The 23,069-nt window shown below is 24.3% G+C and overlaps 9 protein-coding genes across 9 annotated transcripts; 6 read left to right on the top strand and 3 right to left on the bottom strand.

Moving 5' to 3' along the window:
* The first annotated feature begins 1,204 nt into the window (after positions 1–1,204).
* Positions 1,205–4,132, top strand: DICPUDRAFT_51109 (uncharacterized protein). Its single transcript, XM_003293666.1, has one exon. The coding sequence runs from the start codon at positions 1,215–1,217 to the stop codon at positions 4,062–4,064; it is 2,850 nt and encodes a 949-aa protein (XP_003293714.1). The 5' UTR covers positions 1,205–1,214; the 3' UTR covers positions 4,065–4,132.
* A 370-nt stretch (positions 4,133–4,502) lies between these two features.
* DICPUDRAFT_84250 (uncharacterized protein) lies at positions 4,503–5,495 on the bottom strand (the record flags this gene model as incomplete). Its single annotated transcript, XM_003293660.1, has 2 exons — positions 4,503–5,396; positions 5,478–5,495. 2 exons carry the CDS (start codon positions 5,493–5,495, stop codon positions 4,503–4,505), a joined length of 912 nt encoding a protein of 303 aa, XP_003293708.1.
* Positions 5,496–5,850: 355 nt separating this feature from the next.
* DICPUDRAFT_42423 (uncharacterized protein) lies at positions 5,851–6,572 on the top strand (the record flags this gene model as incomplete). The annotated part of the gene is made up of 2 exons (XM_003293665.1): positions 5,851–6,018; positions 6,090–6,572. 2 exons carry the CDS (start codon positions 5,851–5,853, stop codon positions 6,570–6,572), a joined length of 651 nt encoding a protein of 216 aa, XP_003293713.1.
* Positions 6,573–7,217: 645 nt separating this feature from the next.
* Positions 7,218–9,428, top strand: DICPUDRAFT_158609 (uncharacterized protein; the record flags this gene model as incomplete). Its single annotated transcript, XM_003293664.1, has 3 exons — positions 7,218–7,474; positions 7,709–7,761; positions 8,644–9,428. The coding sequence occupies 3 exons, from the start codon at positions 7,218–7,220 to the stop codon at positions 9,426–9,428; spliced, it is 1,095 nt and encodes a 364-aa protein (XP_003293712.1).
* Positions 9,429–9,530: 102 nt separating this feature from the next.
* On the bottom strand, positions 9,531–11,365 carry DICPUDRAFT_42424 (uncharacterized protein; the record flags this gene model as incomplete). The annotated part of the gene is made up of 3 exons (XM_003293659.1): positions 9,531–10,011; positions 10,086–11,192; positions 11,262–11,365. 3 exons carry the CDS (start codon positions 11,363–11,365, stop codon positions 9,531–9,533), a joined length of 1,692 nt encoding a protein of 563 aa, XP_003293707.1.
* A 697-nt stretch (positions 11,366–12,062) lies between these two features.
* On the top strand, positions 12,063–12,710 carry DICPUDRAFT_10564 (uncharacterized protein; the record flags this gene model as incomplete). The annotated part of the gene is made up of 4 exons (XM_003293663.1): positions 12,063–12,093; positions 12,175–12,273; positions 12,349–12,520; positions 12,587–12,710. Coding segments are annotated over 4 exons (426 nt in total), but the record flags the coding sequence as incomplete, so codon positions are not given.
* Positions 12,711–13,798: 1,088 nt separating this feature from the next.
* On the top strand, positions 13,799–17,016 carry DICPUDRAFT_42435 (uncharacterized protein; the record flags this gene model as incomplete). The annotated part of the gene is made up of 4 exons (XM_003293662.1): positions 13,799–14,483; positions 14,580–15,123; positions 15,192–16,684; positions 16,904–17,016. Coding segments are annotated over 4 exons (2,835 nt in total), but the record flags the coding sequence as incomplete, so codon positions are not given.
* A 2,492-nt stretch (positions 17,017–19,508) lies between these two features.
* Positions 19,509–21,132, top strand: DICPUDRAFT_158606 (uncharacterized protein; the record flags this gene model as incomplete). Its single annotated transcript, XM_003293661.1, has 3 exons — positions 19,509–19,953; positions 20,017–20,166; positions 20,243–21,132. 3 exons carry the CDS (start codon positions 19,509–19,511, stop codon positions 21,130–21,132), a joined length of 1,485 nt encoding a protein of 494 aa, XP_003293709.1.
* Positions 21,133–21,369: 237 nt separating this feature from the next.
* On the bottom strand, positions 21,370–22,223 carry DICPUDRAFT_90362 (uncharacterized protein; the record flags this gene model as incomplete). The annotated part of the gene is made up of 2 exons (XM_003293658.1): positions 21,370–22,061; positions 22,217–22,223. The coding sequence occupies 2 exons, from the start codon at positions 22,221–22,223 to the stop codon at positions 21,370–21,372; spliced, it is 699 nt and encodes a 232-aa protein (XP_003293706.1).
* Between the last annotated feature and the right edge of the window lie 846 nt (positions 22,224–23,069).

The following is a 23,069-nucleotide window of genomic DNA, read 5'->3' as shown; positions in this document are numbered from 1 at the left end:
GATAAATGACAACATATCAAAAAAAATCTATTAAAAAATAAACTAATTAATTTTAATTTTTAAAAAAATATTTAAAATTTTTTTTAAATTATATAAAGTCCTTACAAATAACAATGATTAATAGCAATAAAAGATTAAATCCAAAATTGTACAATGCATTTATTATTAGTTTTTTAAAATTTATATTTATATTTATATTTTATTTTTATATTTTAGATCAGTCAAAATTCAATCAGCAATTGAATAAAATAATAATAATTATTATTGTTTTATTTTATTGTTTTTTGAAAAGACTTTATTGTAATTATAGTTTTTTTTTTTTTTTTTTTGAAAAAACCCCACTGTTTTTACAAAAAAAACAATACTTTGAATGAACCACATTCCCCATTTTTTTATTTTTTTTTAAAGAAACTCAATTAGTACTATTTGGAATTTTTAAAACAATTATCGGGCAAATTATTAATATTTTATAAAAATTATCTTGTAAAATAAATATGATTTTTTTTTTAAAAAACTATTTATAAAAAAAAAATAAAAGTTGTTTTATTTTTAGAAATAAATAAAAAGAAAAATAACAAAAAGAGGAAATGACAATTTTAAGTATGTATTTTATATTTAGTTTTATTTATAAAATTACAAAAAATTAAAATTAAAATTTATATTAATTATTTAAAAAAAAAAAAAAAGAATCAATTTCAAATTTGGGAATAGAAAAAATGAATAGGAATATTTTTAAAAATCAATATATAATCAATATTAACGACAATATGAATATCGATATTCAAAATATGAACGAAACCAATGGAAAAAGATGTATTTTCAATCCTCGAAGATATCTCACTTTTTGGACATTTTAAAAAAAAAAATTTCCAATAAAATATAAAATAAAATAAAATAAATAAAATAAAATAAAATAAATTACTTTTTTTTTTTTAACCACCAACAATCTCTTTCATAAAAAAAAAAAAAAGTTTTTTTAATTTTTTTCAAAAAACAAAAAAAAAACATAAAATTTTAAAACAAAATAAAATAAACGTCATAGTTATATAGAAAATAAATTGTATTTTAGTAAATAATAATAAATAATAAAAAAAACCATAACAAAACTATAAATGAAAAATAATAAGTAAATTGTAATTTTTTTTTTTTGAAAAAAAAAAAAGTAATCATAAAAAGTAATCAGTAAAAAACAATAATACCAAAAAAAAAAAGCAATGGAATTAATAAATAACAATCCGATAAAAAAAATAAAAACTCAGCATAATAATGATAATAGTGTAATAGACAAAGAGCAACTATTTTTTAAAATAATAAGGAATAGGTATTTATTCAAAAAGATATTGGGGTATTTAAAGAGGGACCAGTTTGCATTAGAGTTCTACAGCGTCATAGATATCAATTGGTTATTAAAAAACAACTACCCAGGTGTATTAAAGGACAAGGTGAAGCAGGGTCATTATCTAATAACGAGCGATGGCGCAATTCCACATACAAATGATACAACTATATTTTATGACTCTTTCTTTATAATATTTGAATACATAAAAAGCGAGCAAGATAAAGATTTTTATAGGTCTTTATTTAACAACTACCCAATGCATTTCAAGATGGAAACTCAAGAGCAACGAGATCGTTTATTTGAATATACAATTAAAAAAGGATGTGTTGGTGCAGTAATATGTTTGGTAGAATATTTTGGTTTTCAGGTTACTCAGGAACATTTAGATGCGGCAATTTTAATAAATACAAACTACGAAGAGGAACAAAAAAAGAATTTTGGCGAATGGATATCACAGCAAATATTTATAGGTGAAGAAATATTACCATTAATACCAACTATACATTATAATCAAGATTACAAAAATCTAGCAACTACAGTATTCAAAATTATAAACTACTTTATGCATCGTTTGCAACAGGTTCCACTACATTTAAATTTAAAGAATTTTTTTAAGACGTGTCCATTTGACTTAAACTTATCAGAACTTTTTGAAGCATGTTTAGCAATCGATTTTTTATTTCAAAAAGGTATATTTAATAATTATAATTATTATAATAATGATTTAAATAATAATAACAATAATAATAGCGGCGGCAATTATAATAATAATGATAGCGATATAAATAATAATAACAATAGTAATGAATCAATACAAATTAATAATAGTTTAATAAAATCAGAATTCGAAATTAGAAAGTGGTTATTAGAATTTAACGATAAACAATTAAAAACCAAGGTCGAATTATTGGGTAACAAGAATGAAAAAATTCAAGCATTGGTTCAAATGTATATGACCGTTAGATGTAAACCACATAAATGTTTAAGATATTATTTGATGTTTGATAATGCATCATTTGATATAAATGTATTTCCAACACTTGGAAGCAGGATTTATTTATCATTTTCATTTGACTATGGATGTAATGTATTACTTAGAGGTTGGTTTGACGGTGGCTCCTCCAATTGCTACGATGTATCAGAGATTTATGTTAGTCTGTACTTTCATTATAGAGATAGAGAACACGAAGTGTGTCATCTATTAGAATACCAACCATTTCTTTTTAGGCAGTGTGTCAGCAAAGATATCAAAGAGAAATTTATAAAAGATGTTTGTTCAGATATACTTAATCCAAATATAAGTAAATCAAAGAAATTAGAGCCATTATTTTTCTTTAGTTTGGTTGTAGATTATGACGATTTAGAGTTGGTAAAATTAGCATTCAGGTATTTGGCCCCTTATTTAAAGAATCCATTGTGTGGTAGCGAATATAGAAATCCATACTCTCACTTCTCATTCAATGTCTATAGATATATTAGATCGGTACCAGTTTTAACATTCCTATACTATCATTTAAATGAAGAAATGATTAGAGATCAAAGCTTTATTACATCATGTCGTTTAGAGGTTTGGTATCTTTATGGGCGCTTAGAGTTACTAAAAGCTTATGAAGAGTTGACAAACTATAAAGGTGGTCCAGATTTTGAATTCTCGCATTCCTCATGCCCAAGAATTTCGTTCCGTGGTTTCGCTTTAAATCGTTACTTTATCCATGTAGTCCAACATATCGTATCAAAACCAGATCTATATAACTTTGACTCTCTGGTACTAGACTGTTTAAAATACTACCCAGAAGCAAGAAAATTTTATACTACAGATTTAGCCTACTTGATAGAAAATACAGACTTTGAATATAGACCATTTCAAATTAGTTGCAGTATTTTTGGAAGTTGTAATCCTCAAAGTAGCGGTGGCAATTGCTGTTTTTCATCAACTAACAGAATTCGTTTATTTCATTGGATTTTAAAAGAGAAACTTCACGATATTGCAATTGGTAGATGTGCCTTATTTGCTCAAGAACTAAACGAAATGAAATATTTAACTGGTAGAATCGATGAACTTATATTTAGCAATAACACTGTTGGTTTTGTTGGCAATCCATTTTGTAAACAAATATTTCAAAGAATTGGTGAACGTGGTGATGTAAAAACCCTCAGCGTTATAATGGAAACTTTTTTTTCAACTCTTCAACAATCTTTATCATTATCATTCACTGCTAAAACAAATTTATACGAATTATTAAAATATGCAGCTGAATTTGGTAGAATAAATATATTTCAATTTTTATATAAAAATAATTATTCATTTGTATTATTACCACAACAACAACAACAACAACCACAACAACAACAACACCAAACTCAAAATGTTCAAAACTTAATTCAAGATAATAATGATAATAATGATAATGATATTAATAATAATGATATTAATAATAATGATAATAATATTGATAATAATATAAATAATAATAGTATAAATAATAGTATAAATAATAGCAATCAAAATGAAGGTATATATGGATTATTTTCACAAAGCTTATTAAATGTAATTTTTGCAAAAGTAATAGAAAAAGATTATATTGAACTATATTTACTATTAGTAAATACTTTTAATTTTAAAATCAGTAATGAACAATTTCAATTTCATTCCGGATCAAGTATTTCAATATTAAATAATGTAATTGTAAATAATAATAATATAAATAACAATAATAATAATTAAAAATATTTAATTATTAAAAATATTAAATAATAAATAATAAAAAATTTACTTTTTTTATTTTTGTAAATAAATAACACTTTTTTTTTTTTTTTTTTTTTTTAAATATATAAATAATTTGATTATTTAAATATTTAGTTAATATAATTTTTTATTAAAAACTAATTATTATTTTTATCAATAAAATTAAGTCCTAAAAAGGATTTATTAATTTTATATCATTACAAATAACTATTGTTAAAGATATATTTAAAAAATAAAAAAAAAGGGGTTTAAATTATTATTCCTTTTAAAAAAAACTGCTCTCTGTTTTTTTTTTAAAGATAATTTAAATTATTGATATATGAGTGTTTTTTGATTATGTTTATGATTTGATTATGATTATAATTGGGTGATTTAAAAAGATTACTATTATACAAATGTTTTGGTTTGATGATTTATTTAAAAATTATTGTTTGGTTCTACCTCAATAATTTTTGGGTTCTCTAAAATAGTGGAGGTGTTCATTGATCTGGGTTTATCGGATTGACCAATTACATCACCAATGATCCAGGCTGGTTGTTTATCGATTTCTTCAATTTCTTTACAGAATGCTTCGGCTTTATCGCGTGGTAAACAAATTAAGAGACCACCAGAGGTTTCGGCAGATGTGCCTTGAAGTAATTTAAATGGATGGTTAAGGTGATCTTCGAGTTTTTTCATATGTTTAATAATTGGGAGTGTATGAATTTCGAAACGAATTGAAGCATCTTGATTACCAGCCAAGTTTGTACTGTGTCCTAAAATACCAAAACCAGTAACATCGGTAGCAGCATGGGCTCCATATTTTTTCATTAATCTAGCACCTGTACGATTTAAACGAGCCATTGATTTGGTGGCAAATTCGAATACCTCTTCACATTCTTGTTCGTTTGTAATGGATTCAATCTTTCTCCAACGGTCTTCATTTCTTAGCCATTGATGGAAATTTACACATACTTGAGTACCCAATGGTTTGGTTAATACCAATACATCGCCATCTACAGCACCAACCGGTTTAATAAATTCGCTAGTCTTTAAAATTGAAGTTGCTACACCACCGATAATTGGCCATGGGTTTTTAACAGTTTGGCCACCACTAACTTTAGTACCTGCCAATGTTGCTTGATCATTAAAACCTTGAATTAATAATTTTGAACTCCACTGTCTTTGTTCCGGTGTCATATCGACCGAGCATGCTAACAACATTAACATATTGTCACACTCCTCGATACCAAATGAATATAAATCTGATAAAACATTAGCACATGCAATTTTGCCTTGGAAATATGGGTCATCAACTAATGGAAAGAAAAACTAAAAAATTATTTATGTTAGAAATATATTATATATTTGTTTGTAATTTTTATTATAACTATATGATTTAATATATCTTACATCTGTAGTAGTAATCATAACAATATCTGGGAATTTTGTTTGGGTAATTGAACAATCATAACCAATTCCTTCACCGATACCCTCAAGAAGGGAGAGCAATTCCTTCTGGGGTACTTTGCATCCTCACCCTTTTAAACGAGTGTAATCTGTTAACCTACATAATAACTCTTCTTTTTTACTCATTTCTTTTTTTGTGTATATTTAGAAATAAAAAAAAAATAGAAAAAAAAGAAAAAAAAAAAAATTTTAAATAAAAATAAATTTAATTAAAAAAAAAATAAAATTAATAAAAAAAAAAGATTTTTTTAATTTTTTTTAAACATTTTTTATCCAAATAAATTATTTACAGTCATAATTTATAATAATAAAAACAATGGATGAAACAATAAACACAACACTATTTGTTGAAGAATCACAGTTTTGGAAAGTATTCCATAACAAATACTTATTTAACTATATTATAAATTCAATACCACTTTTATCAAACGACCACTTTGACATTACTAATTACTACCCACGCACCCACAAAACCAAGTTTAAAGTAAAAATCAGTATTATATGAACATGTGTTGATATAATACCACAATACTAATCTAGATTTGTTTTATATAGGATTTATTAAATTTGGATTGTTTTTTTGGAAATAAATATAATATAGAGTCCTCAATGGAATTATTAAAATTAAAAATTAAACATAATGAAGATTTTCAAATTTCCACCGAAGGATTACGTTTATTAATTAAGGAATGTAAAGATGTAGAAGTTCTCGATTATTTTTTTCAAAGATACCATGAATACTTTATACAAATAGATACATTTCAAACCTCAACTACAAACAAAATAGCATTCGATTTCTTTTATAGCAAAATTCAAAACGACCCAAAACTTTTATATGGACCATTGCCAATTAACCAATCCACAATAGAATCTGTTTTACAAAATGCTGAAGTTTACTATATCGAAAAAATTTTAAGTATGGCCCCGTATATAGATCAATCCATTAAAAATTTTGCAATCAAAACTGCCTTTTTAAATAAAAATGCTCACGAAGTTGTTAAATTTTTACTTTCAAATCCACAATACTGTAGTTTATAATTAACAAAAAATAAATAATAAAATAAATAATAAAATAGTTTACTAAATTTTTTAAATGAAAAACCTTTGTAACCATTTTTTTTTTTTTTTTTTTTTAAATTCTAAAAAAAACCTTTATAAAATTGAATTTGACAATGGATACAATCATTTTGGTTTAAAAAATAATAACTATTAAATAAAATAAATAAATAAAAAAATAAAAAAAATTAATTCTATGAATTAAAAATTAAATTCAAAAAAAAAACTTTGAGGAACATATGGAACCTTGCTTACAAAAAAAACTTTTTTTTTTTTTTTTTTGGGGGATTTATTTCATTTTTGATTTTTTGATTTTCTTACTATGGAAAATAGTTTATGTAAAAACCCTATGCAACTATACCTATTATATTTTATTAAAAAGATATTTTAATTTTTTTTTTTTTTTTTTTCGAAATATATATTTAATTTTAAAAAAATCAAAATCAAAATTAAAAAAAAAAAAAAAACAAAAAAAAAAAAAAAAAAAATATATATACGAAAAAAAATTAGTAATTTTTTTTTTGCCAAACCCAAACAAAAGACAAACCATCATTCAAAAAAAAGCTATAGAAGGTTAAAATAAGAAAAAAAAAAAAAAAAAGGAAAAAAGGAAAATAGGAAAATATTATGTCAAATACAAAAACCAAGCTTTTGGAGGTTATAAAAGGTATTCAAGAGAATAGGATCATGGAGGTTTTTGAAAAGTATTATCACGATGATGTTATTATGTATGAAAAGAGAGACTCAACCAATCGTGTGGGAAAAGAAGCAAACCGAATATCAGAACAAGTTTTTGCAGATAATGTGATTATTAAAGAAGCAAAAATTTTAAAACTATTGGTAGATGGAAATAACTCTGCCTACCAAATGTTTATGGATTTTTCGTATGGTATACACCATGTCCAGAGAACTCAGTGGGCATTTCAAACTTGGGTAGATGGAAAAATTATAAAAGAGGAATTTTTTTAAAAAACCACCACAAATTATTATTTATATTATATTTTATAAAAATAATATACATTAACTAATTAATATTTTTTAAATAAATAGCAACTCTTTATTTTTACCAAATAATTTAAAATAATTGGATAAAAATCAAACTAGATAAAAAAAAACAGGTCTTGTTCTAAATGGATTTTAGATTTTTTTAAAACATTTATTTATTTTTGGTGTAGATTTCTAAAATAAAACTACTATTAGGATGAATACTCATTAGATAAAGATATTCAAGTGTACCAAAAAACACCTATATTATGAAAAAATATTAATAGAACATTTTTTTTAAAAAAAAAATTTAAATACCAATATCTGGTAATTTCACCCTGATACCCCCACACATTGTTATACCAATATATAATTTTATGGCAATTAAAAAATTAACAACCAAATTAATTTATAAATCAAAATATAATACTATATAAATTTTTTTTATTTTTAAAAAAATTTTTTTTTTTAAAAAAAAAAAAAAACTTTTTTTTAAAAAAGGGAAAAAAAAAAAAAAAAATTTTTTTTTTTTAAATGTTTGTTTTTTTAGGGGGGGGGAAAATATTTTTTAGCCAAAAATTTTTGTTTTTTTGGTTTTAAATTTAACCACCCACAAAGGGGGGAAACTTTTAAAAAAAAAATATTTTTTTTACCCCCTTTTTTTTTTTTTTTCAAAATTTTCAAATGGCCCCTTTTTCAAAAAAAAAAATTTTTTGGAAACAAATTTTTAAATTTTTAAAGAAAAAAGTTTTTTAGGGGGAAAAAAGGGAACCAAAAAAAAACTTTTAATTGGGGGGGAGAAAAAAAACCCCCCTTTTTTTTTTTTTAAAAAAAAAAAAAAAAAAAAAAAAAAAAAAAAAAAAAAAACTATTTTTTTAAAAAAATTAAAAATGAAGTTAATATATTTTTTTTTTATAATATATAATATTATAGCTTTAGCCAGTGCAGAAACAAAAGATTCCACATTTGACTACTACTTTTATAAAATACTTCCCAATGGTACCTATAAAAAATTGTTTATTTATTTTAAAAATATTTACTAATTTTATTGATTTTAAAAAAATTATAGGTGATGTTTATTTTAAAGATATTTTTAAAGCAAACTCATATGTATGCGAATCAAATTACTATACACCAATTGATCAAGGTGTTTTATCCAAAAACCAGTATACCCATATTATAGAAGGAGTTTTAGGTAATAAATTTGTTGGGTTCCCACCAAAAGAACAACCACATATTACAATCAATGCATTTTACTCACCAATGCCAATGGATGGAGTAGATCAATTTTCATTTAATATAACCGATATGGGAGAATTGAAAAAAGGATTAGGTTACTATTTATTTACAGGCAGAGCACTATTCCCATTTACTATTGGTCTATTCCAAGGTCCATATATCAACAGTTTATCAGGTTCTCAAATTTATAATATTAATTTATTAACCTTTACAAATGACTATGAAAAAAGAGTACCATATTTTGATAAAGACTTTTTCAAACAAGATAAAGGTTTAACAACTACTATTAACATCATCCCACAAGTAGATCCAAAGAATTTAAATGAATTTAGAAATGCTATATTTTCATATGCAAAAGACATGGAATGCTATTCACCACAACCTCCAGAATGTCCATATTCAAATTTTCCCAAAAGAATTAAAAATAAAAACACCAGATGTTTAAACTATGTAACCCCAAATGCCAATGATAATGGATGCTTCCCAGTATCTTTAGATTTTTGTTCCGCTCCACCAAAATGTACCCAAGGTTATGATTTAATTCCATTCTTCAACAATGGAAGTCTTTGTCCAACTTACTTGTGTGATTTTTCTAATAAATATTCTTTTTACTAAAGAGTAAATTAATAAAAAGTATTATTAAAAAAAAAAAATTTGTTTTCTTTGGATTTATATAATACTACACATATTTATTTATTTATTTTATATTATACTATATTATATTATAAATATATTATCATGAAATAATATACCTTGTAAAGTTTCATCTCTACATAATATTCCAATTTTTTCACTATTAAATAACTGTTCTTTTGCTAAATTTAAAGAGATTGATTGTATCTTTGATAAATCGAAAGCTGAGATTGGGCCATGATCTTTAATAATATTTAAAATTTCTTTGCCTACTTGTTGATCGTTCTCGTCCTTGGATTGTACTACTATTACACCACTATCAAATTTTCGTAAACGTAATGGTAAGTCTAATGATTCGAATAATAAGCATGCTCTATATAAATCATCTGGTGAAATTAATTCTATGCCTCTGGCTCTATTAAAAATACAATACAAATCTGATAATGTTATCATTCCATTATTACTATTACTACTGTTTGTGCTTTGCTTTAATATATTTTTATTTATTATCCACTCTGATAATTGTTTTGATAATTCTATATGATATTTTGATTTTGCTGACTTTCTATAATAACAATAAACGAAAAAAACATATTAGTATATATGAATAAAAAGATAAACTATAAACTCTTAACCTACTTTGTTACAGGACTTTCTATACCCATTTGCATTAAAAAAGATCTAAACTCTTCCTCTTCGCTTGTATCGCCAGTAGATGTTGCACTATTTGTTTTTTTATCCAATGTTATTTTTAATTTTTCTGATAGTGTAACCATGTCTTTTGCCTTTTCCATTAAAGCATTTAAATCTGAAAATGCCTCAGTTAATAGCTTATCATTTTCCTCGGTTTTTTTATTCATTTGCTTTAGAATACCTCCAATACCAGCATTAGATGTAAATCCATTATCATTTCCCCTTATACTATTAGTACTTGAAGTGTTTGGTTGATTAATAAAGTTTTGTAAATTTTGATTTGGTGTTGTTGGTGAAGCTGTTGGAGCTCCGTATATTGATGATCGTTGCTGAACTGATGCTTGGTATGATGGTGGAAACTGGTTATTAATATTTACATGTAAAGGAGGTGATGATGATTGGTGTTGTTGCATATGTAATGCATAGTTTGGTGGTGATTGATTTTGTTGATATTGTGGTATTTGTTGCTGTTGTTGTTGCAAATAAGATGGTTGATATTGTTGGTATGGATAATTATTTGCTGATGGTGAATTATTATTAATGCTATTTAACATATAAGATGGAAGCTGTGGTTGTTGTGGTGGTGGCATTGGCGATTGATATTGATTACCCCCGTATGGGCTATAGCTATTATTTTGTTGCATTTGATTCTGTGGTGGTTGATATTGTTGGTATTGGTTTGTTACGAATGGGTTTTGTTGTTGTTGTTGTTGTTGCTGTTGCTGGTGTTGCTGATAAGATGGTGGTGATGTCATATTTATATTTGATTTATTTTGCTGATCTTTTTGTTGTCTAAATTGTACCAAAGCACTTTGATATGCTTTAAAAAACTCATCTCTTTTACCTGCATGAAATGATAATCTAAATGATCTCTGTACTAATGTTATTAAAATTTTTGGGCTTGAGTTAATTTGAATAAATCCGTTATTGATTATTTCAACATTTAAGACAATTTGATGATGTAAAGACAATGCTATATCTCTAAGGTTACTCCATATAACTCTAGATGGTGTTAAAAAAACTACACCTGCCAGGTATTGACTTTTTTTATCCCTATAATATGATAAGTATTAATATTTAATTTATTGGTGATTTACTATTCCTATTAATAACATAACTTACCCATCATAAATTGTTACATTATCGACTCTAATAATTATATTTTCATTTGGTTGAAATTCTGGCTGTCCTCCTCTTATCGCTGTTGGTGTAAATAATTTTTCCATTGATCTTTAATATATATTTAATTTAAAAAATAAAATAAAAAAAAAGGAAAATTTAAAAAAAAAAAAAAATTTTAAAAAAAAAATGAAAATTAAAAAAAAAAAAAAAAAAATATAAAATAAAAGATTTTTAAAAGGAACTTAATTATAAAAATGAATCTATAATTTCCTCTTTTATTATTTTTTGTTCCTATTTAATTTGTGAACAGGTTAAACCACTATTTAGGACTTTATTCACCAAAATTATAAAATTTTCATTGTATGGGTGTATATGCACAAAATAATTTGTTTAGAAAAATCAAAAAAAATATACAAAATTTTCACTGAAAAGGTTTTTCTTTTTTTTTTTTTAATTTTTTTAGACGATACCAAGCGTTTAAAAAAATATGATTTTTTTAATTATTTTTTTTTTTTTTAAAATAGTTTTGGAATCATCACATATAAATAAATAATTGTTTTTTTGGTTACCAAAATCTTTAAATTCATTATTATAATAATACACTATTTTTTAAATTATTTTAATTTTTTTTCAAATTTGCAAATACACACATAAAATCTTTTTTTTTAATTATTTTTTTAATTTTATTTTTTATTTTTGTTTATATTTTTATTGTGTTAAATTTAACTTTATTCATATATATATATATACAAATAATAAAATTTTAAAATGCCAAAACCACAGCCCCTTTTAACATCAAAAGTTTATTTAAACGTTTATGATTTACATCAAAGTAAGTACAATTTAATAAAAATAGATTCAAATTCCAAAAAAAAACTAATTTTTTAAAAAAAAAAAAAAATAAAAAAAAAAGTTAATGGATTTGGTTATTATGTTGGTCTTGGTGCATTTCATACAGGTGTGGAAGTTAATACAGAGAATGGTGAAGATATAGAATATTGTTTTGGTGGTCGTATGTACCATAGCTATACCTTTATAATACAGAAATTATTCTAATATAATATATATTTTTTTATAAAAAAAAAAGATTCGTTTAGTTTTAGTGGAATGTTTGAAATCAAACCCAAAACAGCAACTGGTGTAAAGTTTAGAGAAAGTATATATATGGGAGAATTTAAAATGACATCAAAAGATTTTCAAGAATTAGTAGACGCTATAGCTGATGATTTTTCAGGTTTATCGTATCATCCACTAAAAAAGTAATTATTTATATTTTACATAGGTGTATATATATTTCTTTATTCTAATTATTGTTTTATTTTCAGAAATTGTAATACTTTTTCAGAGGAATTTATAAAGAGATTACTAAATAAAGATGTACCGGGATATATTAATAGATTAGCTCATATAGGCAATTATTTTTCATGTGTACTACCCTCAACATTTAATTTTATACCCACAGCACCAGAAAACAATAATAATAATCCAAATGTTGTAACCTCATTATCTGGTAGAAATAGTAGTAGCGATAAAGCACCACAACCAATAATAGCGCCAATAATAAATCGTTTTGATAGTAGTAATAAATTAAATTTTTATGGCTCAGATAATGAAGATAGTGAAATAGAAGACGAGGAAAAAAGAAAAAAGATTTTAGATGCTGCAAATAAAAGATATATGCAACAGGTTCCAACGTGTAGTGACTCTGAAGGTTCATCATCAACACCCTCTTCAAATGAAAACTCACCCTCAGTATCATCACCTTTAATGTAGTTAAATATATAGCAATCATATTTGAGTATACATAACGATATTGTTCACCTGTAAAAAGTAAAATTAATAAACACCCTTATTTATAGAACCCACATATACATATATGTAGATTATAACAAAAAAAAAAAAAAAAAAAAAAAAACTATATTTGCGTTAACAAAAAAAAAAAAAAAAAAAAAAAAACTAATATGAATTAATTTATTTTTAGCTATTGTTTGTCTATGTGGCATAGTGTGTGTGCGTGTGTGTATTAAATAAAATTTTATTTATTTTTTTTTATTTATATTTATTTTGCATAAAATTTAAAAAAAAAAAAAATTTTAATTAATGTTTTATTTTATTCAATTCTATTTTAAATATTTTTCTATATATATATACTATATTTAATTCAGAATTAAGTAATAACGAAAAAACATTTCTTATTATCACAATACCCAAAAATTTAAAAAAAAAAAAAAAAAATAATAAAATAATTTAATTTTATTTTAAATTTTATTTTTTTTTTCTATTTTTTTTTTTAAAAATTTTATTTTTTTTGATCCATTTTAATAATAATTTGTTTATACATATAAAATTTCCCACCCTGTTTTATTTTTTTACAATAAAGCTTTATTTTCTCATATTTTTTTATTTTAATGAACCAAATTTAAAAGTTTAATTTTATTATTATTATCAATTTTAATAATAATAGCAACAATAATAAAGATATCACCTTTTTTTTTGGTTTTTGTTTTTTTCAAATAATATTTGTATTAAATAATAAAATGATAATAAATATTATAAGGTCAACTCTTTACCTCTGTAAAGATATTTTTAAAATAAATAATACAAAAGTGTTTTTTATATTTTTAACATTTTTAGTATTTATAGTATCAAATAATAGTTTTAATAGTAATAATGTAGTATTAGCATATAATAATAATATATATAATAATAATAACTTTGTAAATTTTTTAGAATATAATAGTATCAGTAATTGTTCAAATATCAATAGTTTTAATGAATATAATATAAATTTTAATAATAATAATAATAATAAAATAAATAATAAAATAAATAACAAAAATTTTGTAAAAGAATATATTGTTATGTTTAAAAAATATATCGATCAAAAAGATCATCAAATTTTTTTAAATAACATTTTTAATAAAGTATCAACTAACATATTGGATAGTTTCAAATGGAAAATAATACCCAGAAATAATCCAGCATCAAAATATCCATCAGATTTTGCATTAGTAGAATTTACACTACCACCCCAAGAAGAAGAAAAAATTAAAAATATAGAAATTGATTCAATTATAAATTTATTAAAACAAGATTCAAATATTAAATATATATTCCCAGAAAGAAAAATTGAAGAATCAATGTTAAAGAAATGGCAAAATAATGGTGATAGTGGAAGTAGTAATAGTAACAGCTATGATGATAGTAGTAATAGTAATAGTGGTGATATAGATAAAGAAATAACAATAGAAGAATTAAATGAAATTTTAATTCGTGGTAAAATACATCAAGAAATTCCTGAATACGATACACAACAAGAGGATGAATTTAAATCATTAAATAGTAGAAACAAGACAATTAACCATTCAAGCAGAAAATTAGTATCCATTAGTGACAATATTCAAGTTACCGACTTATTTAATACTAAAAAATTATGGAGCGAGGGTTACTCTGGCAAAGGTGTCAAGGTGGCCATTTTCGATACTGGTTTATCTAAAGACCATCCACATTTCAAGAATATAGTAGAAATTACTGACTGGACAAGAGAAGAAAATAGTAACGACAATGTAGGTCATGGTACTTTTGTTGCTGGTATAATTGCTAGTGGTAGTGAAAAATGTTTAGGTTTTGCTCCAGATTCTGATATTCACATTTATCGTGTTTTCAACTCTCAAAAAGAATCTTTTACAAGTTGGTTTATTGATGCTTTTAATCATGCCATTTTAACAAAGATGGATGTTTTAAATCTATCAATTGGTGGCCCTGATTTTATGGATCGTCCATTTGTTGAAAAAGTTTGGGAAATGTCAGCAAATAATATTATTGTTGTCTCTGCAATTGGAAATGATGGTCCATTATATGGGTATGTTATTTTTATAAACTATAGGAGTAATAGTAATGATTTTAACAATCTTTTTATATTTTATTTAGTACATTAAATAATCCAGCTGATCAATCTGATGTTATTGGCGTTGGTGGTATTGATTATTCCGATACATTGGCATCATTTTCATCAAGAGGTATGACAACATGGGAAATACCTGAGGGATATGGTAGAGTTAAACCAGATTTAGTAGCCTATGGTAGCGGTGTTTATGGTTCATCTTTTAGAGGGGATGCATGTAAACCACTTTCAGGTACCAGTGTATCATCACCAGTAGTAGCTGGTGCCATTTCTCTATTAATTAGTTCAGCCAAAGATAAATCAATTATTAATCCCGCAAGTATGAAGCAAATTTTAATTGAATCAGCAGATAGGATTAAGGGTGCTGGCCTCTTTGAACAAGGAGGTGGTAAATTAAATATAATGGCAGCCAAGCAATTACTCGATAGTTACAAACCAAAAGTTTCGATATCACCATCACAAATTGATTTCCTTCCAACAACTTCTAATGGTAAAGAAACATGTGGCTATTTCTGGCCATATTGCACACAAAAACTTTATCATACCGGTTTACCAATTATCGTTAATGCAACCATTATTAATGGTGTTGGTGTAGCTAGTGAAATTACAAATGTTTATTGGAATGCATCCCGTAATGGTGACCATTTACAGGTATCGTTTTCATATCAATCAAATATTTGGCCATGGACAGGACACATTGGGGTTTTCTTTACTGTACCTGAAGAAAGTGCTACTTTTAATGGTGTAGCCGAGGGCAGTGTCGACATTACTATTTCAACACCGGGTAGTGCTGATCAAATTGTACGTTTACCAGTTCGTGCACAAATCGTACCAAAACCACCAAGAGAACGTAGAATCCTTTGGGACCAATTCCATAACCTTCGTTACCCAATCGGCTTTTTCCCAAGAGATGCATTAAAGATCAAAAATGAACCATTTGATTGGAATGGTGATCATCTTCATACAAACTTCCGTAAACTCTATAACAAGTTGGTTGAATTGGGATACTTTGTCGAAATTATTGGCTCACCACTAACCTGTTTTGACCCACAAAACTATGGTACTCTTTTTATAGTCGATCCAGAAGAGGAGTTTTTACCATCCGAAATTAAAAAAATTGAAGAAGATGTCAGAAACTATGGTTTAAATTTAATTGTTTTCGCAGATTGGTACAACGCAGAAGTAATGAAAATGATAGAGTTTTATGACGAAAATACCCAACAACTTTGGAGCCCAGCTACTGGTGGTGCTAATATTCCCGCACTTAATGACTTCCTTTCTGTATTTGGTATTTATTTTGGTGACAGTATTTACAATGGTGAAGTAGTAGTTGGTGAAAGAGTAGCCTCTGTTTCATCTGGCACATCAATTATTGGTTTCCCAGCAGGTGGTCAAATTCTTGAAGCCTCCCTAACCGATTTAACTCGTCTAATTGTCAAAGGTAGAAATTCGCAATCAAAAGTACCAATTTTAGGTTTCTTCCAACCAACAACAATGGAAAATGATGATCTTGAAGATAGTAGTAATGATTCATCATCATCGTCATCAATAAACAGCAAATCACAATCAAGCAACGAACCAAGCGATTATGGTGTTGACAGTAGCAGCACACCAAGTGGTAGTGTAAGTAATAATGAAATTAAAACACCCAATAGAAACTCGATGAAAAAATCCTCTCAAAAGAATTTAATAAATAAAAACTTGGAATTATCAAGCGAGTCCCCAACTATTTATCAAGCAGGTCAAGTTGTTGTATTTGGTGATAGCAATTGTTTAGATGAAACTCTTCAAAAAGATAATTTTGATTGCTATTGGTTAATTGAAGATATTTTAAATATTCTTAAACAAGGTAGTCCCTCCATTCCAGATTTTTTCCCAAGTATAGGTACACTCCATAGACCACTTTTACCAATTTCAAAATCATTAAAGAAACTCGAACTCCCAATTAGATCAACCGATGAAGGCTCATTAAAAGAAATGAAAAAGTATTCAAAAGTTATGAAAGACTCTTCAACCTCGTTGGCCCAAACCTGTGGTAATCACATTCATCCCGGTCAATTCCCTCAACCAAATTGGTCCCATTTAGATAAATATATTAATATAACATGGTCTGAAAGAGATAGAGTAGTACCCTCATTGGTAATTCCAAATACCCATAATCGTAGTGATTATTCCAATGATGACATCTCTTCACAATATGCAATCTCTGGTTATATTGCTATTTGCGCCGTTGTAATCTTTATTATTGTAATGTTTTTCAAAAACAAATCAATCAACAGTAGAAGAAATAATCAAAATGGTGCTGGAACAGTTTCTATAATGCCACCAAATACACTTTTAACCTCAACTTCATTACCCTCATCACCCTCGATGACTTCGGCTAACTCCACAACAATACCACTACTTAAAAACTTCTCACCAACCCTTAAATCCGAAGATGCCACTGTTTAAAATAATTTTCAAAAAATAAAAATAAACACAAATCAAACGATCAACACAATTAAATGTGTTGTTTGACACAATTAGGTGTGGTTTTTTTTTTAAAATTTTAATTTTCATTATTATAATAATTTTTATTTTATTTCTTTTATTTAAATTAATTGAAAAAAACAAAAAAAGAAAATAAGAGCTTTAAATATTATTTGTTTGTTTATTATAAAAGCAGATCTTCGATGGGCCTTGGTTACAAAAAAAATAATAATTTAAAATAAATCAATTAAAAATAAAAAATAATTTAAAAAAAATAAAATTAAAAAAAAAAAGATATTTATTTTTTTATTTTATTTTTTTTTTTATTTTATTTTTTTTAATAACTTTTTAAAAACATAACACATATACAGCTCAGTTTTTAGTTTAATTAATTTTAATACAATAACCTTAACTTATTTAAATTTCTCTTTTGTACATTATTCTTTTTTAAAAAAAAAGTTTATTCATAAATTTTATTTGTACATTTATAAATATATATATATAAATTATTAATAATAACAACAGTCGATATAAAAATAACTCATATAAATTCATCAAAAATAATAAACATAGTGTAATATATAAAAAGTAGCAGGTAATAAACACTAGTATTTTTTGCAATAGAGGATAAATTAATGTGGTAGATATATAGAAACTATACCCCACTCAATAAAAACACACATTAACCCACTATCACCACCACAAAAACCTACATTGTTATAGATACATTAATAACAACACTCACACACACTTTTTTTTAAATAAATATTTTTATTTAATTTTTATTTTTTTAATTTAATATAATTAGACAGACTTATATATTCTTTTTTTATTTTACATATAAAACAATATAATAATAATAATTATAAATAAACACCACTTATTTTTGTTTTTATTCATACCAATATTATTATAAACCAACACTTATAAATTCAATATAATAAATTTATTTTTTTTAAGTTGTTATCCCTCTGCATCAATAACAAATCATCATCATCATTAGTAATTATAATCAATTAACAAAATAAAACACAAACACATAAAAAAACAAAAAAAAAAAAAAAACTTATATTAAATTAAATTAAATTTTTAAGCTAAACATACAAACATTTAAATATATTTTTAAACTATATAGCTTTTATTGTATTGTGTGTGGGTGAATTTAAATCTGTACATTTTAGCATTTATTTTTATTTTTTTTATTTTCTTTATTTTTGTTTTTATAATAATTCAATAATAAAGAAAAAAAAAAAAAACCTATATTTCATAATAATAATAATTATTATTATTATTATTTTATTTAATTCAATTTGTTTATAATTATTTTTTTCAACATTTTATTTTTATTTTTATTTTTATTTTGGTAATATATTTAATATTTTGTTTAATATTTTTAATATAAGAGTTCATATAAATGTTTTTTTTTAATCATTAGAAACTCTTCTTTCTCTTTTTACACACCCACATACACACAACATTAATTTTTTATAAATAAACTATTTATTAATTATCTCTTAATAAATTAATTAATAGCTATCAATTAGTATATCAATTTAATAAATAATTAATTATTTTAATAATAGAAATAAAATATACAAATAATAAAATAACAAATTTATTTAGAAAACCATTTATAACATTAATTTAACAAAAACAAATTATTTCGATTATCAATACAATTATAAAACCATATTAAATATAATAACATTAGAAAAACTAGATAAGAAACAACTAATAATAATAATAATAAAATATTAATATTAAAAAAAACAATAACAAATTAAAATAGAAATCGGTGAATAATTATATATTTAAATATTAAAATAATTTTTTTTCAAATATATATTATTATTTTAATATAGAAACTATATAAAATGAAATTTGGTAAAAAAAAAGAAAAAGATAATGAAAATCTAGGTGAAAATGTGAATGAAAAACAAGAAAAACCTGAAAAGAAAAAAGAAAAAAAAGAAAAACAAGGAAAAACAAAAAAGAAAGATGAAGTAATAGAGAGTGCACCAACAAAAAAGATTTTTGGCGGATCATTACCATTTTTATATGAAGAAGAGTTACCAAGTATTTTAGTTCAATGTATAGATTATTTAGAATGCTATGGTTTACAAACTCCTGGTATATTTAGAGAAAATGGTTCATTATCATCAATTCAAAATTATAGACAAATGTTTGATCAAGGTAAACCTGTACAATTTCCACAACATGAAGCCCATGTAGTTGCTTCACTTTTAAAAGCCTACCTTAGAGAACTAAAAGACCCATTGTGTACTTTTGAACACTATGATATGTTTGTTGCTTGTGAATGTAGGTATTAATTTATTTTATAAAAAAAAAAAAAAAAAACTTATTAACATTTTTGAAATATAGCAATTTCTGACGAAAAGGTTAAAGTTGAGCTACTTAAAAAAGTTATTACACATTTGCCACCATACAACAGAAAAGTTTTTAAATATATTTGCTCTTTCTTATTAAAGGTTGTTGAAAACTCTGAAGTCAATAAGATGTCCCCTGATGCATGTAAGTTTTGGTTTTTAAAACACCCCTCAACTATACAATACCACCATTATACTAATGATATAATTTAAAAATTTAGTGAGTGTTGTATTTCTACCAACAATTTTAAGACCAAAAGCAAATACAGATTTAGAAATTTTACAATTTACTGTGGAGGATTCAAAATCAACCAAAACTTTAATGTCCAGTATTTTATTAAACTATGAAGAAATTTTTGAAGATCCAACTCTATTCCAACCAAGAAGAGCAAGAGCACAAACTGATTTTGTTTCACCTTCATCATCACAAAATTCAACTGCATCAATGTTATCACAAAAAGCAGCATTAAGTCCAAGATCACCTGCCCAAACCTCACCAAACTTTTCACCACAAAACACACCAACGCTTAATGGTGGCAACTCCAATAGTTCCCTACCAACCTCATTACCACAATTAACACCAATTTCAACAGCACCATCAAGTACAATCTCTGCATTGGTTGATCTACAACAATATAAACAACCTTTACCACTACCACCATTATCATCCTTACCACTACCACCACCACCACAATCAAATAGTTCAGCAGCACCCCCCTCAATTGGTAGCATTTTACCACCACCACCACCATTACCAAATAAGAAAGATTGTAAAATTAATTTAAACAATTATAATTTATTACCAAATCCAAATGCAAATTCAAATAGCAATCCAACCATCTTACCACCAATAGAATCTAACCCAGCTCCAATTGCCATTCCAGTTACAGCTATAGAAACAAAACAAGACAATAATTTAACACCGACCAAACAAGACAATTTACATAACAATATTTCACCAAGAAATGGTAATAATTTACCTGCATTACCACCAAAACCTCCCTCGTTAACACTTCCAACATTACCACCAAAACCAATTCCAAAAGTTCCAAATTCAAATATTTTCGATATCGAGAATGTTAGACAAAGGTCAAATACAACATTTGTTTAATGTGTAAAAAGAGGAAACAAAGAAAAAAAAAATTTTGTTTATTAATAAAATAATTATAATATTAGTTTTTATAATTTATTTGAAATAAATTATAATTTTGTTATTTATTTAAAAAAATAAAAAATATTATTCGAATTGTTTATTTTTGTTTGTATGTAATATTATTTGTTTTATAATATTTATGTTTGTAGGTGTATATATACAATTTATTCGCGCTATTATTACTATTATTATAGTTTATGGTGATAAAACTTCCAAAGGTACTTCACCTAATGAACTTGTTAAAAAATGATTAAAAATTTCGCTTGGGAATTCTCTACCTTCTTTTTGGCCATCTAAACCATTTTTATGACAAATATAAATATAATGACATTGATTCATTTGAGATTTAACAGTAGCACCACCCATTCTCATAGTGACGGTCCAATTGTGAATTGATTTTTCTAAGATTGGTAATCTTGATTCTGGTGCACCGTATGTCATTACAATAAAGAAACCACCTGGTTTTAATACTCTTGAAACTTCTAAACAAATTTGTTTTGCATTGTTATTGTCATCATCGCTACACATGACTGCATCCAATGTACCCTTATCGAAAACTTGGTCAAATAAACTGTCTTGAAACTCGACCATGTTTCTACCATCCATTGTAAGATACTCTAAACCAACTTTTCCTTTGTCAAGTTCCTTCATATATTCGATTAATGGTTCTGAAAAATCAATGTTTATAATATCGCTATATGAATCTGAATACATTTCTGAACCCAATTTACTATTACCACAACCGATCATTAAAATTTTATCTTGTTTTTTCATAAATTTGTTTAAAAATCCTTTTAAATTTTTATATCCATGGTACCAATCAAAATAAATTCTACCATCTTTTTCTTCTATATATCTTTGGTCCCAATATTCTCTTTCACCGTAATCTGTATAAAGCCATTTAAAAAAATTATAATACTATTAATATAAATTTTTTTTGTTTTTTTTTTTTGTTTTTTTTGACCCACCAAATTAAAAAATAAAAATAAAACTAAACAAAAAAAAAAAAACAAGAAAATATTCAAAGACTATTGTTTCATACCTGGCATTTTATTTTATTTTTTTTATTAAATAATAACAATAATATAAATCTATATATTATATTAAATTTAAATTAATAGTACAATTTGTATATTTAAAATAATAAAAAAAAAAATAAAAAAAAGGTGTTTTAAATAAAATAAAATATTTAAAAATTAAAAAATAAAAAAAAACGAAATTTTTTTTTCCCCAGTGGAAGTTATCGATCATATAAATAATTAAAATTATATTTTTAAAGAAAAGTTAAAAGTTAATTTTTTATTTTATTTCGTTTTTTATAATTTAAATTTATTGCATCTTAAAAAATACTTAAAATCCATTATTAAATTTATAGTTAGAGTTTATAGTTTATTTAAATTAATTCGAGTATCGTTTTAATTTTTTAAAAAAAATTTTTTAAAAATTTTTTTTAAAAATTGGAAATTAACGCACAGACGTCTTTTTCAAAAAATAACACACACATAAAGTGCTATATATCAAAAGCCCATTCTTAAAAACAATAGGGCCAAACGAGCAAAAAATTTTAATTTTTTTTTTTTTTTTTTTTTTTTTTTTATATTATCGCAGTGTGTGTATCCTTTTTTTGATTTTTTAAATATATTTATTTTTTTTATATCCATTTAAATTAAATATTAATCTTTTAAATTATTTAATAATCTTTTTTAAATTGAAATGATAAATTAATTATAGAATAAAAAAATCAAAATCAAAACAATTATAAATTTTTGTAAATCCCAAAGACTAAAAAAAAAATTTTTTTTTTTTTTTTGAATTTTTTTTTAAAAATAAAATTTTTTAAATTGAAATATTAGTAGTTGTTTTTAAGATAATAAACAGGAGAAAGAAGGTGCAAA

Source organism: Dictyostelium purpureum (genome assembly GCF_000190715.1).
Source record: "Dictyostelium purpureum unplaced genomic scaffold DICPUscaffold_457, whole genome shotgun sequence".
NCBI lineage: Eukaryota > Evosea > Eumycetozoa > Dictyosteliales > Dictyosteliaceae > Dictyostelium > Dictyostelium purpureum.
The sequence above is the reverse complement of the archived record's forward strand: the minus strand, read 5'-3'. Positions and strand labels throughout refer to the sequence as shown.

What these genes read in the sequence shown, in the direction of transcription:
- DICPUDRAFT_51109 (XM_003293666.1), top strand. Translation starts at nt 1,215, where the DNA reads ATGGAATTAATAAATAACAATCCGATAAAAAAAATAAAAACTCAGCAT.